Source organism: Pagrus pagrus, assembly GCF_965226575.1.
Source record: "Pagrus pagrus genome assembly, chromosome: 16".
In the NCBI taxonomy this organism is placed as follows: Eukaryota; Metazoa; Chordata; class Actinopteri; order Spariformes; family Sparidae; genus Pagrus; species Pagrus pagrus.
The window spans coordinates 25,990,524-26,013,699 of record NC_140200.1 but is presented as its reverse complement, the minus strand read 5'-3'; the positions used below and the strand labels follow the sequence as shown (position 1 = coordinate 26,013,699).

The following is a 23,176-nucleotide window of genomic DNA, read 5'->3' as shown; positions in this document are numbered from 1 at the left end:
TCAGTTCTGGTTTGTCTGTAATGCAGCATGACAGGACGTTGTATTTTAGGTCCAGTTTGAAAAGTCTTTGCAGTTTCCTAGTAAAGAGAGTTGAACTTATTACAGGATGGGGAAACGTTTCTTCTGGTTACTCAACAGTTCATTTAAAAGTGAAGGTCAATTATCGCTGTTAACGGTTTCCACAGCTATTATAAATATTGCCCTAAGCGGCGCATTTTAAAGAAACTGCCGGTGTAGAAATAACCTGGGTAGTTTCATTCTCCGCAGAATACTACATGTCCCATCATGCACCTGTGGTGTTTCCACTCACATCCAGTTCCCAGGACGAACTCTTGTCCTCACACACGTTCTGTCTTCATGCACGGACAAGTAATGAACGTGTGTCATTATCTGGCTGCTCCTGTACACGAAGCTTAACTTTAAACGTCAAAGTGAAGTGATATTAATATAAAGTAGAGTCAGCTGGGACCGAGGGAGGAACCGAGGAGCGGGACCAGAGAGCGGAAGCGACCACACGGTCCACACTGTACAGGTATAGCCGCTGAAACTTTGAGGTTCTGGTGATAATAAGTAAAAGTGACTGTTGAGTTCTGTAGACTGGTTCTTGGTTTTGTGCAGTCAAATACTGATACTTTATCCGCTGGTTTCGTCCAAGTTAAAGACTCGACGTGAATCCAGTGAATGTAAAACGTTTCCTTCACTTCAGCTGTAACTTTAAAGACTGCAGGTCACTACTGGACCGTCTGCATCAACACCGTCCGGACCTGACTTAGTGTTGTGTTTACATACATGTGTCGTTGTGTAGCTGCACACATTCACTGTCAGAATATAAAGTGATGGTTAATATTGATCACCTGTAACAGTGTTGTGTTGTTGCTGTACTAATAAGATAAGGTAAGATTTTCCTTCATTGATTGAAATTCACAGGTAACACAGCAGTACAGAGGGAAATAGTAGCAAATAATAAAATAACAATTAAGTAAAAATAGAATGAAAACAAATAGAATAAAAAAAGCATATTATATACAGTAACTGTCCTTGTGTGTACGTGATGTGTGCAATATATAAATAGATTTGAAAATAGATGTGACTGCAAATGTGCAATGTGCAGAGTTCTGAGATATTGAATCACAACAATGTGCAGGGATCCTGAGATAATAAATAACAATGTGCAGGGATCCTGAGATAATAAACAACAATGTGCAGGGATCCTGAGATAATAAATAACAATGTGCAGGGATCCTGAGATAATAAATAACAATGTGCAGGGATCCTGAGATAATAAACAACAATGTGCAGGGATCCTGAGATAATAAACAACAATGTGCAGGGATCCTGAGATAATAAATAACAATGTGCAGGGATCCTGAGATAATAAATAACAATGTGCAGGGATCCTGAGATAATAAATAACAATGTGCAGGGATCCTGAGATAATAAATAACAATGTGCAGGGATCCTGAGATAATAAACAACAATGTGCAGGGATCCTGAGATAATAAATAACAATGTGCAGGGATCCCGAGATAATAAATAACAATGTGCAGGGATCCCGAGATAATAAACAACAATGTGCAGGGATCCTGAGATAATAAATAACAATGTGCAGGGATCCTGAGATAATAAACAACAATGTGCAGGGATCCTGAGATAATAAATAACAATGTGCAGGGATCCTGAGATAATAAATAACAATGTGCAGGGATCCCGAGATAATAAATAACAATGTGCAGTGATCCCGAGATAATAAATAACAATGTGCAGGGATCCCGAGATAATAAACAACAATGTGCAGGGATCCCGAGATAATAAATAACAATGTGCAGGGATCCTGAGATAATAAACAACAATGTGCAGGGATCCTGAGATAATAAATAACAATGTGCAGGGATCCTGAGATAATAAATAACAATGTGCAGGGATCCTGAGATAATAAACAACAATGTGCAGGGATCCTGAGATAATAAATAACAATGTGCAGGGATCCCGAGATAATAAATAACAACAATGTGCAGGGATCCTGAGATAATAAATAACAATGTGCAGGGATCCTGAGATAATAAATAACAATGTGCAGGGATCCTGAGATAATAAATAACAATGTGCAGGGATCCCGAGATAATAAATAACAACAATGTGCAGGGATCCTGAGATAATAAATGACAGCAGAACAAAAAACAATCAGTCTTTCAGTGACAGTGAAGTGTATGGTTGAGCCTTCATCTGTGGAGAAAGGAGACTGATGAGACCTCACAGGCAGGTTAGCAGGTCATTAATAAGTTAGCTTTGCTGCTGTAACTGTTAGTTGTGTGAGCTCTGTTGGGTGGCGGACTCCAGTCTGTTCCAGAACACAGGCCTGTGTTGTCTGTGGTTCTGTTGACAGGACCTTCAACCCTCATACCCGTTAACATGGTGTTTTAAAGCCTCCCCCATCATGAATGCATTAGTATGCTCAGTGTCACTCTGTCTGCGTGTTGAGCTGCAGTCTGCTGGTTTCTTAGCTGCTGGTCAGTAATCTCATGCCCACACAGTCCAGTGGTGTTGAGGGTGAATGAGAAAAGCTTTGTCATGCTGGACTTTGTGGCCCAGTCAGCCCTGTTCTTTACCTAATCCCGTCAGCTGGCAACAACACTGACACTGTTGTTTGACTGCGGCCACATTTTTCTACAAACTCATGACTGATATTATGCTGGACTGTTTCTGTCAAATGTGTATAGTTTCCTCTGCTCCTGTGTTTTTTGTAGTTTAGTAAGAGGGACACAGTTCCACTCTGTTACACACTGTTATTTTACTTTTTCCATCTAATCATTCAATCACATCATTTTTAACACCAGATGCTGTTTTCTCCTTAATCCCTCTCAGCTCTGTATTTACTCATTTGTAAGTTAAATATGATGACATTAGGACTGCAACTAATAATTATTTCCATGCCGATTAATCTGTTTATGATTTTCTCAATTAATTGATTAGTTGTTTGGTCTTTTAAAATGTCAGAAAATGGTGGAAAATGTCAGTTAGTGTCGCTCAGAGATGACGTCTGCAAAGGTCTTGTCTTGTTCACAACTGAAGGTTATTCAGTTTACTGTCATAGAGGACAGAAACAAGCAAATATTTACATTTATGGAATCTGATCATTTTAGAAATGAGTCAAACCAATGAATTGATTACCAAATAGTTGGCAGTCAATTTAAAGCAACATCATGTGGAAATTTTGTTTTTGCTATCTATTAGTCTATCAATATAAGAACTATTGTAAAAAAAAACCAAAATGCTCATCACAATTTCCCAGAGCACAAAGTGACGTCGTCATATTGCTTCTTTGACACACCAACAGTCAGTCAGTCAAAAGTCAGACTCTTCATTTACTCTCATAAATGACTCAGAAAAAGAGCAAATAATTATACTGAAGAAGCTGGAACCAGCAAGTGTTTCACACTTTTGCTTGAAAAATTACTAAAGATAAATTTATTAATATTAAAATCATTGGCAAGCAATTTATTTTGACTCGACTAATTGATTTATCTTTGCAGCCTTCATAAAAAAATGGCTTGCTCAGACAACAAATTTTAAATATCATGTTTTTAATGAATGTAATGTAAAATATCTGCTAACAAATATTTTTCATTCTAATGAAATCTTTTCTTGTTCCATCTGCTCTACATGTCCTTGTGTTGTCCATGTGCGTCCATCCATCCCTGCTCTAGCTCCAACACCATGTTCACTGAGGTGCTGGTTGCTCTGGTGATTGGAGGGCTCATCTTCTTCCTGGTTCAGAGAAGCAGGACCCAGGTTCTGAAGACAGAGGATGGCTGGTGGGGGGCTGGAGCCTCCCCTGATGGTGGGGAGGACGTCACCATCCATCCCTTTAAAGTCACCACCAGTGATGATGAGCTGGAGGTTAGTTTCCCTCCGTTCCTGATGGTCACTTTGTAGCGTTAATTCATGATGTAGTTAACCACTAAGCAGGCAGAGAAAAATGGTGACAGCTCCCTAATACCTCCTCTCCTGTTCTGCCAGGACCTGTACAGGAGGATAGACCAGACTCGGCCTGTTCCTTCACTGGAGGACAGCCAGTTTCATTACGGCTTCAACTCCCACTATCTGCAGAAGGTGGTCTCATACTGGAGAAACGACTTTGACTGGAGGAGACAGGTGGACAAACTCAACCTATACCCTCACTTCAAAACCAACATCGAAGGTGAGGCAGCACCGCTGACACATTCAGAAAGAACATAATATCCCGCCTCTAACATAATCTTACTTATTGAACCTCTATCCAGGCATTGATATCCACTACCTGCATGTGAAGCCCAAAAAGGTGCCAGAAGGGACTACTGCTGTTCCTCTGATAATGGTCCACGGCTGGCCTGGCTCCTTCTATGAGTTCTATGGGCTGATCCCACTGCTGACAGAACCATCAAACCCAGATGACCTTGTGTTTGAGCTGGTGTGTCCCTCTATACCAGGGTACGGTTTTTCTGAAGCACCACATAAGAAAGGTGAGTCTGGAAAGTGTTGTTCTTGCAGACATTAGAAAATATTCATGTTAGATGTAGGATTTATGAAAAGGAGGATGAAGTGATTTACAAAACTGCAGCAATATTTTCCTTGTCTGTACATGAGTGAAGTCGAGGTTAGTAGAATGATCTTTTGTGGGCACCAAAGTGCAATTAAAATCACCACCGATAATGCACATACCTTGCAGGGTAGGCTGAGTAAGGAAGAGATTCTGAAATAATCTTGGATTGTCATTACTTTGCACGTTAGGTCACTCTGAGTCCTCGGTGATCTCATATGATTTTCAAATCAAGCTCTAAACATGACCTGTAATGTTTTCTTACCTGGTTACCAGGAAATGAGCCATGTCAGCATCTGTTTTCAGTCCCAATTCAAGTTGAAGCTGCCTCCATTAGTCAAACGCGTATCCGAAGTGTATTCAGGTGCCAGCCTGGCTTTGCTCGTATTGTCGTTTCGACTCACGACATGCCGCTGATAAAACCTTCGTTTGCTTCTTAGTATGACTTTTTAGTGGACTTTGTGTGGTGGTGGGTCGTTTGCTGGCCGTAGCAGAATCCATTACTACCCAAACACTAGTTTGGGTCCACTGCGCTTGTCTTCTTCCCGTATTCCAAGTCGAAAGCCGTCAAGGACACGCATTCAGCGTCATCTGACATCACGTCCGCAAGACAGTGCGGGAAATTCAGGGCCCGAATTGCAGTACATTATGCAGCACACAGCCTGTTCAAGGCAATGGAGAGATACGTGGGTGGGCTCATTCTTTTTGGTTTTGAACGCCTCATCACCCATTGGCATTAAAAAACTTAAAATGCATGTTTATTTTCTCACAAATCCTGCCTCAAGTTCCTTTAATCTTTGTCTCATCAGTCCATAAAACTTTGTCCCAGAACTTATGAGCCTTGTCTCTGTACTTTTTGGCAAATTCCAATCTGGCCTTCCTATTCTTATTGCTAATGAGTGGTTTGCATCTTCTGGTGCAGCCTCTGTACTTTTGTTCCCGAAGTCTTCTGCTAATGGTGGATTGTGATATCTGCACTCCTGCCCTCTGGAGGTTGTTGGTGATGTCACTGACAGTTGTTTTAGGGTTTTCACTACAGCTCTCACAATGTTTTGTCTAAGTGTATCCTCTAAGTTTTGTAACAGATCTAGATGTAAATACCTGGAAATGGAAGCTGACATACTGATCTCTTGTCTCATCTTTTGATGTCAAACCCAAATGTTTTCAGTGTACAGACAAAATAAAGGAATTGGCCTCGCTGTTTTAGTTTAGAGGGACTGTATGCTCTGTAGAGATAACATATGATGGATAGATAATATGATAGAAAACAGGTGATAGTATCTTGATTAGGTCTGAATTGAACATCCTTGAAAGGCTCAGTCGTTCACAAATGGGATTGGGTGAGCTGTTTACCACTCTACCAAGGGGATAGCAACAATACATAACCCGTACCATTTTTTTGTAGAAACAATTTGTGTTGTCTGTGTGTGTGTGTGTGTGTGTGTGTGCGTGTGCGTGTGCGTGCAGGTTTCGATTCAGTGTGTGCAGCACGTATCTTTCACAAACTGATGAAGCGTCTGGGCTTCCAGCAGTTCTATGCTCATGGAGGAGACTGGGGCTGGCTGGTCACCACCAACATGGCTCAGCTGGAGCCCAAGTAAGACACACAAGAACTTCCTCAACACCTTTGATGTTTCACATCATTTAAAAAGTACTGAGTTAACTCAGTATTATATGCATGCACCTAAAATTTGGCAATGAACAACCACCTTTCCTGGAAACATCAGACCTTTTGATAGAAATCTATTTCTGTACACTTTTTTGTAGCTGCTTAAATAAGTTACCACTATATTGCTCTATGTATTTCTTATGTTGATTTTTTCCTACCCCAGGACAGTCAAAGGCTTGCATGTGAACTTTGCCCCTCCCTCCAAGCCAGGGTTGCCCATGGCTTTATCTATCATGCTCGGCCGTCGCTTCCCAAAGCTGTTTGACTTCACTGACTTTGATATTCAGCGTCTCTTCCCAGCCATGGAGAAACTGGTGGTCGAGTCCGTCAAAGAGTCTGGCTACATGCACATCCAGGCCACCAAGCCTGACACCGTGGGTAAGGAGCAAGGGACCCGCTCCAACAAATCTGCAACATTAGATCGTTTTCTAACATGTTAATTTTGACACGTTTAACATGTCAAAGGGAGCAGGATGCGGGCACCTTGTGTGATCTGCATGTAGGCAGTCCTCGGGAGGAGGGGCTTGTCTTTTTCCACTTTTCTAATCTTTAATGGCCAGTCCACCAATATTTTTTGTGATTTGGGTGAACTGACCCTTTAGCTTTACAAATGTACAAATTTTGAACAACAAATCCATAAATCAAATCATTCTGACACTAAATTTCTCCTCAGGTCGAGGACTCAATGATTCTCCAGTGGGGCTGGCTACCTACATCCTGGAGAAGTTCTCCACGTGGACAAGCCGTGACTTCAGGAGCCTGGAGGACGGAGGACTCACCAGGTGAATAGAGCCTGTGCTGATATTGCCCATCACCACATTCTTTTCTGCACCTTATGATACTCATTATATACACATTTATTCTGCAATGTGAACATGTTACATTATGTCCACATACACGCTGTGTAATTATACTTTACCTACAGTATATATCTAGAATTTCATATTATCATTTTTTAATCATGTTAAACACAATGTGTCAATCTGCTTGGTCTCCAAGCATATATAAAGAATATATTATATATACATACAGTATATCCTTCATATTTATACTATGCAGATTTCCTGTGCAATTATATTTGTACACGTTTTCTCATGTATTACTACACACCATGTGTGATATTGCAATTTTGGGTGCAATTGGCCTTCTTGGTCATATCTGCATGTGAGAGGTCATTCGAGTGTATGTGGCATTTATTATTTTTACTTTATTTTTCTATTAGATTTAATTTATTTGTTTATTAATTATATCATTCATTTAATAATTTTTATTTAATCATTCCATCACCTTTTCCTTCTGCTTATGAGTTGCAGTAGTAAGTTAATTTCAACGGTGAGGGATCAATAAAGTCTTACATCATATATTTTGAACGTTTTATGTATCATCTGAATATGGCGACAATATCTAAATATTATGAAAGCCGAGACTTTATTTAGTTAAATTAGGATGAAAACCCATCCCTGCCTTCTTAATATAACGCTAAGCCTTTCATTTATAATCTCAAGGAGACAGAGTGTGAGGGAGGAGAGTCCTGAGAAGGACCAGAGTGCAGTTGATAATCGTTTGCTGCTAGCTTTTGTCATCATGCCTTTACAAGCTTCAGAAATGTATTTATCATCTGAATCTGGTGTTAAGAGATTCATATTTTGAAAGCCAAGACTTATTTAAAATCAGACAAAACCCTCAAATGACCAAAAATCAAGATGTTGACATAAATCCACTTTTATCTAGAAATGTGCCTTTGCAACAACCGACTGATTTTGATAGAGCAAATCACAAATGTAGGCTACTGTGACTGACTGAATCAATATGAGACGTTCTTGTGGCCTTATTTATCCTGGGTCCATACCACAGCCAGCCCACATTCATGAGCCATCCTATTAGTGATATTGGTTTAGGGAGGCGGGACTAGTAGAGAACAAGATCTGTTAACCGTTTGTGTACCAAATTATTGCCGGGAACAATTTATTACTCACTGGATAGTGGTGGGGACATGTCTCTAGCGTCCCTACCCAATCCTATGCCCAGGCTGTAATATGAAATCTTTTGTGCACTGTCTCCCAGGAAGTTCTCTCTGGATGATCTGCTGACGAATGTGATGATCTACTGGACATCCGGCTGCATCATCTCCTCCATGAGGTTCTACAAGGAAAACTTTGGAAAAGGCCTCAACCAGCCCCACTCTAAGTGAGTGAAGACCACGGAGTTAAATGTGTTGACCATGACTTCATGGTTACACTTCCAGTGTTATGTTGCCTAAAGAAGCAATGAACTTGACTTGACACCAAACATTTTAAATCACGGCCTTTAAATGCTTTCATTCTTATTTATAAGTGCTTATTTACTAGATACCTGGTTGTCGATGAGCGAGCATTTTCTTTAATTTTTTTATTTGTAAATAATTTGGTTCATTTGATTTTCCACTGGTGACATCTCACTGACATGTGGTTTGGAAAGGATTGTTTAAACAGTGCATTTTTGTAATGTCAAAACATTGAAGAGCTTCATGTATTAACTTAATGCATTAAGAGCAATTAAATAACCTGTCTACTGTTAAAACTGTTCCCTTGTTAAATGTAAGCTAACACATGATCTTCTCTTCAAAGGATACCAGTGTACGTCCCCACTGGCTTTGCCTGCTTCCCCAGTGAGCTCATGCACACGCCCAAACTGTGGGTCAAACAGAAATACCGTAAACTCCTGACCTTCACGCCCATGGCCCGAGGTGGCCATTTTGCTGCCATGGAGGAGCCCCAGCTGATGGCTGAGGACATCCAGAACTTCACTAAGATAGTGGAGAAGAAGAAGAAATAATAGAAAGTGGACTGATGAACAGGTGACTGAACTAAAAGTATAGTATGAACATATTGATAAGCAGGTGGATGAATGGAGAGAAGGTGGAACACAGAGGTGAGCAGGAAGTAGACATGTACTGAGTCTAGGTAGTGAAGTTAGCACTGTGTTCCTCTAAAAGGTGCAAATCAATAATATAGTTTGATAATATATTTCCTAATCAGACTTCATGATTGAGTCCTCTGCAGTGTTAATTCTTAAAATATATCAGCTTGAATCTTAAGGAGTCAAAGAAGCAAACAGTAAAGTGATGATTTCTTTATGTGACAATAAGCAGAAAATGTACACATATCACAACATAATGCCCATCTATAGTCTCATATTACAATAACAATATGATATTGATATAATGCCAAGCTCTACTGTATGTACAACATTTTTTCAATAAACATCTTATACATGAAGGACACTTTGTATGTTTACAGCCTTGAGTATTTGTTCAAGTCTTATTCAAGTAACATAGAAAAGTACAATAGTAAATTGCAAAAAACAAAAGAAACCCAACTTTCTTCAGGTGTGAAGGTTGCATCACAATGTGTTGTCAGGTGAAGAGGTGAAAGGGGTTGGAGTTGCTGTGCTGTGGGCTTTATCACCGGCCTCATCAGTAGTCCCCAACAAACCCACAGCTCCAGCTGTCAGTGCAGTTTAAAGTCAGGAACCAGCATCCACTCAGCCTGACTCCTGCTGCCTGCCTCAGAGCTCCCTCAGCCTTGTAGTGGTGTTTACTGAGCAGCTGCAGATGGGAGGTCAGGGGGGCACTGGGGGTTATTGTGTTGACAGCCTACACAAGGTGCCAGGCATTCCTCCGACTGATAGCAAGAAACCTCAGTATATAAGCCACTGCCACGTTACTGCCTCAAACCCTTGAGTTGGGTTTCATTTTGCTCGTTCATTCAAAACTCATTTTAGTAGTTTAAAGCTTCTATGAAGTCAGATTTCTTTCTTTTATTGCACAGCTAACAACTGCACACATCATCTTTACATTTTGTCTTATTGTTTAACTTTGAGTTGCTACGACTAGAAGCACTTGTTTCCATAGTTAATGTAAGTCTTCTTCAGTCTAAAGTTTTAATCTCTTCAGAAGGTTTTTGATATTCAGTACTTTGATATGTCGAGAAGCACGAGAGCCTAACACCACAGTAACAGTCCTGAACAGCTGACTCGTTATCAGTGCTCATCATTTTAATCCTGAAGAGGCTAAATACAATCTGCGATGCTGTTTGAAAAGTTTTGTCTTAAGGTGATTACTTTAATGAAGAACTGTATTTGGTTTTATTGAAAATAGTAAAAAGATGAGCACTGAGCAATGTGAGCGCTCACAATGTAAACCTCTGGTAATGCCATGGAAATTTATGTTTAGTCATCTTCTGAAATATTATTTCATAATGATGCCAAAATCAGATGTTTCCCTTTTTGAACTATGCAATTTAGAATGAATTGCAGTGTATGCCACCATTCCATGATGCTCACAGTGACATATTGTATCTCAGATCACGATGCAACGTACTATTTTTTACCAAATAAAACTGACATTGACTCGTGCACATCTGAACTGTGACTGATGTTTCAAACTGTTTCTGAGACACCTACAGACCTCCACTGACAAAGGCACATCTCATGTCACTGTGCTGCATTCACAATTGAAGTCATAATATGTACGATATAAAATGTCCATGAACGACTAGACCTTTGTTATATATTTTGTTGAGTTGTGGACTTACATTATCCCAAATGTTTCCAACAATGTTCAAACCAGAGAAATCTGTAACTTAATCGCATTAAGTTACATTTTATTCGCTCAAGGAATTCGTTAATTTGCTCCAAACAGCCAGATTACTTTATTGTCCATTAGCTGTACACTAACAAGCAACGACCAAGGGTGTGTGTGTGTTTGTGTTTGAATTCAGGTCAACCTCTCACTAAACTCAGCACTCACCAAAGACTCTGGTTCTCTCTCTTCTGTTTCCCCTCTCCTCTCTGTAACGTTATGTTCATCAGGAACATTTTCCCTCTGGCTCCTAACCCGACTCTCTCCTACACAACTGGCTGGCTTTTTTTGTTTTTTTTTAAACTTAGTCCCTTCAGTTTGTTCTATAGAAGAAGGTAAGGAAGGACTCATGTTTGAGATTTGGAGACCATAGGTAAAAACTATGTTAACCTGCTTTATAGCAAGTAAGCTTCAGGGCAGTAGTTGCCATAGTAACAGATACAGACTTTCATGAATCTAGATTTATGGAGCGCATCTAAGTGAGTGTGACTTCGCTAGATTTAGATATACAGATCAGGTTGATATATTAGTTTCTGGAATACCTCCAGTTACACAGCATCTCCCAAAACACTTCTGTATCAAAATGTGGCTCATGACATTCATAACTGCTGCACAGCAAAAGAATCAGATTTTATTTTTGTTTTTGTTCGGATGCTTGGATGACCTGAACGTTTTCAACAAACCAAACTGCACTTCTTCCGCCTCTCTTTGGTAACGTTCAATGTCGCACTGCCCCGAGCTTCCAGTCCCACTGCTGTCCAGTTGTTAGCAGAACTTTGAGTTTCCCAAGCCCCCCAATGCCCTGGCTCCGGACACCCTCCCAGTGCTGCACTCCCCCGGGCCTGACTGCCTGCCTGCCTGCTCTTCTTGGCAGCTGAACAGCCAGGGGAGGATCAGGACGACCGGGCGGCTGAGATAAGGACCACATGAAGTTCCCCACATTACCTCACCCGATAAGGAAACAAGCCGAGAGAGACGCAGAGAGAGAGAAGGTCAGACTGGGAGGAATTCTCTGGCTGGACGGTGATGCACAGAGAGCCAGCCGGGGATTGTGGGGTTTGCACCGGTTGCTTAGGGGTGTCGTGGATCTCGGGGTCCCATAGAGGCCTGGTTGGAGATGCTTGAACAAACTGGTTCTCAGAAGCTGCAAAATGATCTCAGAATAGAATGTTTATACTTTCTTGAGATCAGACGAGTGATTTCAGCTGGTCTTCAGCCAGTATTTTTTCTCTAGGTTTGGCTTTTAAGATGCTTTCAGATTAGATGGAGCAATGACCTCAGCCTGTAGCATGTTCACCAAAGTACTCAGTGGAGGATACAACAATCTCCAACAAAGCAAACTTCCATCCAGCCAATGAAAATAGACTCAACGCAAGTCTTCAGGAGAGTCTGCTCCAGCATCCATGGCGGTGAATCCTCTGGAAGGTCTCATGTCAGTGAACCACCAGCTGGTCTCCAGCTCCACATCTGAGCAGCCGTGTGCAGCCGGCAGCCCAGCATCCCTGCACGGACACAGGCACAGCGTACACAGCAGCCGCGAGGCAAGGAAGTGGGTGAGTCTGAAACAGAAGCATCAGCCTGGTGTCAAAGACACATTTGGCAAATTCTGAGCAACCGGTGGAATATTACACCTTCATCACAGTTGGACATTCCAGAAACCACATTCTTAAAATGTGTTTTGTTCACTAAACTAGTGAAATGTAATCTGTAATCTAATATAAATACAGGAACTATGGAACATATTGCCCCTTTTCCCGAAGATTGTTAGACTGTAATGAAGCTTTGAGATTTTTTGCTGAAGGGTGTGTGGAGGACGGATGGAGGATGCATCTGTCCTTTATCGTTCATGATTGTGATTTAATAAGTTTACATTTGTAGTAATCAGAAAAGCTCTCTGCCACTAACTTATTAGTGTGATGGGGAAATCTGAAGGTGAGTGAGAGCGCCAACAAGTATAACATCCGTTCTCTCGATTTGATGGAAGCATTAAGAGAATCCAACTAAAGTTCAGGTACCTTGAAAAAATAACTAAAAAGGACGACATGTGAATGATTAGTTTCTGGAACTGCTTTATTCTCAAGTAATCTCATACAGCATAAAGTATTTCAGAGCAGCAAGTATCTTATAAGTAAAAGCACAAATTATCATTTGATTAATAATTTTTTTGATATTTATTTGTTGAGTCAATGTCTATAAATGAAATAACTTCTACTGAAACCTTACGTGTTTATTCTGTTATTAGATATACAGTTAAGGGGAACTTTGTGTAAAATGTAATGAGGTGTTTATTATTCATGCATAATACATAGAGGTAGTTGTTCTATCTCCTGTAACAAATCATCTGGTTATTTAATTTCTTCACGTTAACTCAACATGATCGAAAACTTTGCATCAAATGTGACCCTTTACTTTGAACATTGACCTGTAATAGAATCATAAGGAAAATTGACATATAATTAAACAAATAATTAAATTAATAAAACTACTTAAAATCAGCGTTTTTGGCAAATGATTTGTTGAGTGTACATCTCTTCTGTTAAATGTTTCTGACCTGTAAATGAGTCCTGAGGCAGAACCGACTCAAACGAAAGAAACAAAACTGAAAGACGACTGAAACAGTAACTGATGATCCTGGGTTGTAAATATTGATTTTCATATTTACACCACGCCACAATTTATAATACACGCTGCAATAGCAAGCTGTATTTTAGAGATGATAAATGAACCAAATATCATAATTGTATCTTAATAAAGCAAAAGGATTTTTTATACAGGTCCAGTATAAGATGAACTGTTAATTCAACGAAGCTCTCAAACGTTCTGTCTAATATCTGTACAGTAACCCTGTGAGAAATTGTCTAAAGGTTCTTGAAATCAGTTTGTTTCAATGTTTTCAAACTTCCTAATTTGCCAAGCCAGCTCGGCCTATTTTATTTTACATTAAGACGGAATAAATGAGACTTTAAACATGTCCTCTGCTACAGGCATGTAGCTCCAGGTCAAACTCTGGACCTGCTTTTGGGTCTGCAGTCCAGTCCAGGACTCTGAGGGGTCAGAACTCTCCAGAGAACGCTGCGCGAGAGAGGAGCCGCGTACGCAACCTGCGACAGGCCTTCCACAGCCTGCAGGTGAACTACATACACTGAAGTTTCACCTCTATTTCAGATAGTTTACACTGAACACAAGCTGTTAGGTTTCTGAGGCCCCTGTTCATTTGTTTTAAAACCTGTTTCTCATTTGAGTGTTGAATTTAGTTTGTGCATTTATTTCAAGCATCTTGAGTGATTTTGAATGCATACAATGTCATTTTGTGCCTTGTAATAAACTATATTGAGTTATTATTCAGTTTGATTAATTAATTAACTTGTTTGCTTGTTGAAGTAAAGAGGTTTGCATTTATGATTTTTAAAACTCATTAAGAACCAGGCCATGTGAATCCATTCATCTTCAGTTCAGTCTGCAGCTGAAGCCTACAACACACTACAAGATGTCACATTCAGCATACAAGCATATTTGTGTGCACATACTGGGCTAGAATTAGCTGATGAATAAAGTTCAGTGTAAAGTTGAAAAGAGATGTGATTGTTCTCTCTCCTCCTCTTCTGTCCTCAGGCTGCACTGCCCTCAGTCCCACCAGACACCAAGCTGTCCAAGCTGGATGTTCTGGTTCTGGCTACTAACTACATAGCTTACCTGACAGAGACCCTTGACCAGGGAGGGACGCTGGCTGAGGGCACCCTGCACTCCAGGCCGGGTGGATACCTGCATCCTGTTAAGGTGAGGATAGGAGCCAACATACTGTTTATCATGCTGAGTGCAGGACACAAGAGGACCCAATGTTATAATGATACGGTACAACCACTGTAAAAGATTAGCTAGCTGGAGTCTTAGTAGCCCAATTAAAACTAAACTAAAAGTAAGCATTTTTTAACAATAAAAACAGATAGAGAGCGAAACTGCTCTGGAAACTGAACTGTTGAGTACTTAACTGAAAGTAAAGTAATTGAAAAACAAAAAACAACAATCAAAAATGAAATAAAAAAAAAAACTGATGAAAAACACAAAGTTATAGTAACTGTAATTTCTATATTTGCATATAGAATAATACAATTATCAAGATCTTCAAGAGCACTATCATCTGGTAGATCAACCCTTCTTTAAAACATTTTCCCCTGGTAACCCATGTTAACCCCCTATTTAACATTACAGCGCTATGAACTGTGGGTAATTCCCTCTGGCAAAGTCTGCAGAAATGTGGATTTACAGAAAGTGGCCATAAAGAGCTGAAAATGTCCTCATGCACTTGACAGTTTGACAGTGGGACAGCCTTAACCCCTCACAGACTCACCAGGAACATGTCTCAGTCTCTGAGTGTGTGGGTGTAGACAGTGGGATTGGGCCTCAGCTTGGGCAGCCTGTATGAAGCCCGAGAGGCAAAACTTGAGGCAAAAATCTACTTTGTTGTTAGAAAACTGAAGGAGACTCAGGATCATGGCAGCTGGACAGTCAGAGGACAAATTCAGAGACACTTCTGTAGGAAAATCAAAGCAGAAAAGCTGAGGTGTGACCTTACCTTGCACCTGTGAAACCATAGTTTCATATTGTCACATTTATCCAGATGAATTTTGACTATAGTTTGTTTGTTCACCACATATATTGTTGCTAATCATATTAACATTAGGAGCTAAGTTATGTGCCGTCTCTCCTCAGAAGTGGCCCATGCGTTCCCTGCTCTACTGTGGCAGCGTGGGAGAGCTGCTGTCAGGAGTCCCGGCCAGTCAGGTGCCTGCACTTGGACAGGACGGGACACCACCGCTGACCCCCACCTTAGAGGCAGACAAAGAGTGATAACAGGAAACGGGACACAACTTTCACCCTGTTTCTTATCTCCAGTGTTATCCAGCCATGTGGCTCCAGGCCTACTGACAGCACAGTGCACATAAAAACCTGGTGAATGATTCATCAGGAGACTGTGATCAGTCCAACACATCAAAATACATGTTGGCAACGGACATTTCTGCTTACCACATATATGTTGAAACTTCACATTTCTTTATGTTGTGACTTTTGGTTTAGTTTTCTGTCTAATGTTGTGACACAGCTGTGCTTATGGTCTGGAAAAAAAACACAACAATATCACGTTTTGGCTTAAAATACCTGTTTTTGTCGCCACAAACATGACTGGAAATTGTTCTCGAGGTCTTTAAACTATCCAGCGGTTTCACATTTACAAATGTTGAAACATAGACTTGAACTACAGTCAGTGGGTTGTCAGCCTTCTTGCCTGTAAAGTTAATGTTTAATGCTAGTGTTTGATTCTTTGGATTGACTTAAAAAACACATTCTAGCAGTTTTGAGTTTATCTTATATTATACCATGAATTCTCGATTCTGATTGGCTGGAGGGTATCGATTACCTTTTGATACATGGACACCTCTTGAAGTCCCCAAGTAGTTCCAGTGAAAGTGCCTGTTTACTGTTCTACATTAATGCACTATAGCCTGTATCAGCATCTGCATCAGCTGGCAGCAGACACCTGCACACTTGAAATAAATTCATTAAAAAAATTTAAAAAATGACAACATAAGTGTAATCCCTCAGTGCATCATCCTCTGAACACCACAGGGTGGCGTTTGTAACACACAAGCCTACGCTCAGGGCTGTAGTAAATTATAAAGTGGGTAAGCTAAGTGTCCGCTGGCTGAACTGTCCTTAACAAGTAATGGATTACTCGTAAAAAGTGAGTAACCCTGTTTGATTTTAAAATCAAGTATCAAGTCATCCTGCCACAGTTCACTGTTAACTCTCCACTACAGGCTGCAGCCGGACGCTCACTCCTTCTGAACATCTTTATTGATTTGGGGACAGTGACATGGCTGGTTAGCTAACTCGTCTCGTTGTTTAACATGCTGTGAAATTATATTTACTTTCTGTCGACCGTTCGTAATGTTATTTACTTTTAATCTTTCCAGCATAACATTAGCTAACTGGCTAACACCTGAGCCGAAGGCTTCAATGAGCTGAGTGGACTAGTTTATCTCCTGTGGCTTAGTTGTATTTAAGGTCCATCCTATTTCCTATTTTTTGGAGTAGTGAGTAAAGTTTCCATTACATAAGACCTGGATGGAAATTCAGCTATTAGTCAAACTCTCAGGTGTTGCCAGAGAAATGAGTTACTGCTTGTGAAACACTTTATACTTCTATCACAAAACACACTAAATATATGCAGATGTCTTAAAGTTTTTGTCTTTGGTAAGTGACCATGGTATAAGCGGGATAATGCCCTTCGAGGTGTCCATAATCAGGAATCCCACTGCACGTCGGACGTTCAGGCCTCAACGTGTCCATTTATTCCTTACATGAGGGACAGGGCTTATATATACCTGTACATACAAGGACGGGCCATTTTCAGTTCTGGCTGTTGGGAAAGTCAAGTCAAGTTGCCTTTACATATCTAATTAAACAGAAAACAGCTTTTTTGTTGTTCAGTATCAGACTAAGAGACCACACAAACACACAGATAAAGACACACACATGGAGGTTGATACACACTGCAGCCCTTGTTGGAAGTATTCCATCATTATCTGAGCAACAGACAGCAGGTTGTCAGGGACAGCTTTAAAAAAAGGAAATGAAAAGGCTGCTTCACTTGACTAATAACACCACAAATCACCACATGGAGGAACAGCGTGTAACTATTATCTTGATTTAAAGGCTGTACGGTGTTTGAGGTTTGTTTTTTCAGATGTTACTTTCACTGTATGGGATAATTCAGTCACCTGTCTGCTCTTTGAAAACAAGTTCAATGTGTCTTTGTAAGGGTTTAATGCTTTATTTAGATGTTTGTGATATCAGTGTGTATGTGTTTGTGTGAATGCATGTGTGTGTGGGAGTGTAAGGATGGACGGACGGACGAGCAGTGAGGGAGGGATCGTTGGAGGAGGGATTGTTGTGGGAACACAGCTGTGGTCCGATCACGTCGTATCTCTGCAGTAATGATCACTTAGTTCTCATCACAGCTCTGTCACAGAACGTAACCTTCTACTTTGAGTAAAGCTCCGTCTATAACAGCAGCTTGTGTGTGTCGGTTATTACACAAATAATTCCATTGTGTTGGTAAATGTTATTCTACTTTGGAAATGATTTAACCCAATGGGCCATATGGTTTGATACACAGAACCATCTTGGAAGTCACCCTTGAAAACTGAAAAAGGGCAGGCACTCTCAAGAAATACCTGGCAGGTGATCGGACAAACCATCTGTCTATGACCGTCAATCACAGGCTAACTTCAACCAATCGGATCAACTGTAGAACCGGGCTAGCACCACTGTGGCCAACTGGTAAATCAAACTCTTACCAAAGCCAGTCGAAAAGAAGAGCCTTCAGTGCTGCCCTTTAAACTCCACTGCTGGTATAACTAATGCTACAGCAGATATGCTAACCTCTTGAAGAGACGCTAGTGTTGTTTTTAAACTTCTCTCGCTGGTCGCCACATCTAAACATGAAACTGCCACTAGTTCCTCACAGGACGCTGATTGGTTGAACCACTGTGGTTTCATTACAAGCACTTAACTTGAAGCATGGCAAGATGGATTCTGAAGATCACATCATCACGTGATCTTGCGAATCGAGCAGCTTACAAGGTAAGAAATCTATACTTAGCAGACAAAGAACTCTGCCTGCTATGGCTGCCCACATTTTATCATCAGCAGGTAGCAGTTGGAGCCTAGTGCAGCTCTAAACAAACAGGCAGTTCCTCTTAAAGTCTGCAGTATTCCTGAAGAGGCTGACAGTGTGTGTGGTTATCAACAGCAGTTTACAGTCAAGTGACTTGAAATAAGAGAATCCTCTGAATGTATTTTGGACAGGACTTCAGGTGTCCAGTCTTGACAACTGTTAGGTTAAAGTTACTGACAGAAGACGTGTTATTCACCAAACTCTGGTGTTTAGGATTTAGTGGCATCTGGAGGTGAGGTTGCAGATTGCAGACAACAAAATACCCCTCGTCTTAATGTATGCTCTACATTAGATACGAATACGGATATGGACTGTGTGTACTGTCTGTACTGTCAGACACGACCATGAGACAGGATGAGTACGTTTTAAAAATGGCGGAGCTTTTTGAGGAGTCAGTTGGTGAGACGTTTTAAACATCTGTATGATGGTACTTCACCAGGCACAGAGACAAACAGCTACTACAGAACAGCTGTGAGGAGACTGATGGGAATTAAATGTGAGTTAGATGGAGTCATAGGAAAAGTGGAGGTCCAGTTGAGACCTCTGAGCAGCACACGGCACCTTCCAGTGGTTGTATCACTAACATCCATGCCAACGTGAAGGACACGTGGAAGTAGGGTATCTGGGGAGTGACGGCTGTATCATTTGAAGCAGACATATCTATTTTCTTCTCCTCTATGGTTGCTGCTCAGAACATGAAATGCATGAAGGGCCTTCTCTAGAGCCTGTGTTTAGTTCTCTGGGCTACTGTAGGAACATGGCAGCAGCCTCAGACAAGGACCCACTCCCCCTCTTTAAACAGAGAAGGCTCATTTTAAGGGAGTGATAACACAACAAATGTTATTTTCAGGTGATTATACACTAATGAAAACATAATTATGAATATCATATCCCATTTCAGCCAGACCCCCAGAACCTACACATTGAACTTTTAAATAACTGGGTAATATTGCAGCTTACTTGAACTTCTGGACCTACCCAGTCTTGGCTGTAATACAATTTATAACTAACACACTTTGCAGTAATATTAGCACATTTTGACTGGAAAACACCTTGAGAAAAAAAAGAGAAAACGTTTCCAGTGTCCTCCTTTTTCGTAGTATTTGTAGTTTCTTTATCTCAACTGATAATTCACTATGAATCATGTTTTGCTGCTGTATGTTGATGGTGTATTTGCAAAGATGAGAGCTCAGCACTGAAATCGAGTCCAATAAGTCATGTAGATATGTTTGTAGGGTGGATAAGAGAAGCCTCAAACAAATGAGAGCCCAGACTAACTGAAATCATCTCCCCCTGGAACAGAATGGGCTCAGCTCCACAAGCAACAGCCCAGCGTTCAAGGCTAGCTCTATAAATCTGTCCAGAGGGGGGGCGGCTGCCCCCGGTTTCCCGTGAGTAGTGATGACTAATTTGGAGCTGCTGGAGTCTCACTACTAAGGCAGAGGTTACAGAAGGATAAGCCAGACGACTGCGAGAGACGAAGGTCAAATGAGAGCCAGGACCAGACTGACTGTGCAAACTCTGTAAATGTCCTTGTAGAGGGAAGCTGTGACATTTTATCACATGTTGTAAAGCATTTATTCAGTTTTGTTTAATCATTTTGCACTTTTTCAGTTCAATTCATCACTTACCCTCCATGATTTCAACTCCTTTTAGTGTGTGAACTTCAGTTTTCAGATGATTCAACTGCAATATTTTCCAACAAAATGTTGCTTTTTCTAGTTTTATTCAATTTCCTCCTTTACAAATATGCCATTATGTGTAATTGTTTTCTTATATGAAAAGTCCAACTGACATCTTAACTCCTCTCAATACTTCACCTGCACTTCAAGACCTTTCAGTACGGCAGTGTATTGCTGCCATGGAAGAAAAAGAAAAAAGGTATAATGTGCAAAGTGTGTTGTTAAAACAAGATGGTATTCACATTGAAAGATATTTTCATGTTTTTAAGAAATACAAACTTATGTTACAACAAGAAACTTTCTTTTTATAACATTATACAATTTATCTTGTTATAACATGATAGTATCCATTTTTCTTTCTCTGTTGTAGCAGCAATACGCTTCTGTATTTCAGGTCTCAGGTCTCTGCTGTAAAAAATAACTTCTATCTCCGACAGTGTTTTTCCAGCTTCCTTCACCGTGTTAACATCATTTTGGTTTATTCATTGAAGTGGAACTCATTTCTTTCAGGACCTCCTTTTTAACTAACACATTTCCAACTTTATTGATGATTTACACCTCAACAGTTTCAAGTAATTTCAGTCTTTGAACTTGACTCTTTAACTTCTTTCAGCACTTTCACTTCAACTGACTTCAACTTCACTCAGCTGAAACTGACACTTCATTCAGGGCTCACACTTAAAGGACTGCCATTTCTATTACTTTCAGCATTTCAACATTTCACTTGCAAATTTAATTCAGAAAATTTAGCCTTTTCTAATTTTATTTTCTATTATTTTTTAATTAGCAACACATAATTATTATTTCTAATTTATTTTATTATATGGGACGTGACATGTTTTCGTCTTCCTCATTATGGTCTCTTAAACCTAGAATTAACTAAATGCAGCCTAATCCTGACACCTACTTTGATCTAATATGATTTTTGTTTTCCTCCTTTCCTTCAGAGTTTTATATTCTGGAGCTTCTTGTGCATGTGAAAGATGTTGAAAGTTAAGGAGGTCAAAGTCCGCACCGACAGAAGCTCTTCTCTCCCACAGTAAAACTGCTCCTGAAACGCCTCGTCAGTCCTTTAATTCTGTGACTTTGTGACATCACACTATGTTACATAGTCACACATTTGCATTATTTATGCCCAGTGGCTAGTTTGGCTCGTAAGAATTGATTCAGCACAGCGTCCCTGTTGGTGCTGGATCAGGCATGAGACAGGAGCTCAAACAGAGTTTCAGACAGAGGAGTGATACAGTGATGCAGCACTGGACAGTACAAGAACACAGTGTATTATTTTAAGTGCCAGATGACACGATACAATTTAATTCATTTGATACATACATTATATCAGAAAACATTCAGAGGAGCATCTCTGTCTGGGCCCTGTGGCTGCCTTCAGAGAGAGAGAGAGTGTGTGTGTGTGTGTGTGTGTGTGTGTGTGTGTGTGTGTGTGTGTGTGTGTGTGTGTGTGTGTGTTTGCCTCTGCTTCCATGTAGAGACAGCTATTTCTGCCACTGGAACAGCTTCAAGAAAGCGTGTATCCAAGCTGCCCCCCTCATCCTCTCATGTTTGGAGATAATCGACATATTTTCACTATCTCCTGCTCATTATGGCCAGAACACGCTGATTACAGGCTGGATTTATGGAACTCTGAGGCCACACTCCCCCTGCTTTGGCCGGGCCTCTGCTGGAACTGGGTTTAAGTCGAGGGAGAGGATGACAGCGAGGAGGAGGAGGATGACTGGAAAGAAGGATGAAGAGGAAGAGAGGAGGGTGGAAAAGATGAAGGGAAGAAGAAGAAGGAGGAAAGGAGAAAACAGGAGGACAAAGGAGAACCACAGAGGGGAGATGAAGGTGAGAGGAGCAGAAGAGTAAAGGTAAAAAAGTGCAAAAAAGATGACTGGGACGAATTATCAATTTACTTATTTAAACCAACTGTAATGCTAAACAACTAATGTTAATCATAAATCATAGTGGATCAGTTTGAGATAAGATTTTACGACTATAAGATTTCCCTAAAATGCTGTTTCCCTTATTTATTTAAATTTAGTTTACGTTAATGGTAAAAGGTCAGAGCTGCTATTTTACATTTGAAGAAAAGAAAGTAAGCAGCAGGAGCACAGAGGGATCTGATGAAACCTGGTTAACTGTGGTTTCAACTCCAACAATGTGTCAGTATCAACTATGATTTTCAGTGTAACTCTAGGAAGCTGGGTCATAAGATAGCACCATTGTGCACTGCATGTTCTGATACAATGACGGTCAGTGCAATATCTATATGATAAATTCATAGCAAAGTATCAAAATATGGCAACAGTTTTAAATCTGTATGTATGTAAATCTGTATGTACCATAAGACTGAAACCTATTTTGGCACATAAAACCCCTGCAACCTTAAAAAAGGAGGAAAGGGAAACAATGTCCTCACATTTGAATATGTAACATGGCCTCATGGGGTCAAACAGTATTTCTGAAAAAGAAAGAATCAGTTTTGACAAAATGGTTAAATGTCATGTCAGTTTCATGTTTAGATTCATTTGGAGAAATACAGCTGTAGTTTCAGTAACTGAAAAACTGTATTCAGGCTACGCTTTCCAACTGCAATGATGAAAACTCACCCCATTTGCTTTGGATAGGCTCTACAGCAGGTGATCAGAACCACCAGAACCTCACTGGTACCATCTACAGAGCATCAGTGACATCGGTGAAGTGAGGTGCCTGCACAGAGCCCAAAGATACTAAAAGAAGTATCTGCTGCTGTACCACCAGACTAGAGCAGCTTCTTTCTCCTGAACAGACTCCTGAACTCATCCTCAACACTCCACCATGAATAGTTTATTTTTCTGACTTGATTATTATTTATTAATTAGTCTGTATAGTTTTTTTGAACACATTTCTG

The 23,176-nt window shown here is 40.4% G+C and overlaps 2 protein-coding genes across 2 annotated transcripts; both read left to right on the top strand.

The window, feature by feature from the left end:
- Positions 1-197: 197 nt before the first annotated feature.
- On the top strand, positions 198-9,507 carry ephx1 (epoxide hydrolase 1, microsomal (xenobiotic)). The gene is made up of 9 exons (XM_084377917.1): positions 198-532; positions 3,705-3,897; positions 4,018-4,198; positions 4,281-4,499; positions 6,044-6,173; positions 6,409-6,623; positions 6,919-7,027; positions 8,310-8,432; positions 8,852-9,507. The coding sequence occupies exons 2-9, from the start codon at positions 3,715-3,717 to the stop codon at positions 9,057-9,059; spliced, it is 1,368 nt and encodes a 455-aa protein (XP_084234043.1). The 5' UTR covers positions 198-532; positions 3,705-3,714; the 3' UTR covers positions 9,060-9,507.
- Positions 9,508-11,572: 2,065 nt separating this feature from the next.
- tcf23 (transcription factor 23) lies at positions 11,573-17,936 on the top strand. The gene is made up of 4 exons (XM_084377493.1): positions 11,573-12,419; positions 13,851-13,994; positions 14,479-14,643; positions 15,577-17,936. Exons 1-4 carry the CDS (start codon positions 12,270-12,272, stop codon positions 15,712-15,714), a joined length of 597 nt encoding a protein of 198 aa, XP_084233619.1. The 5' UTR covers positions 11,573-12,269; the 3' UTR covers positions 15,715-17,936.
- Positions 17,937-23,176: the final 5,240 nt, after the last annotated feature.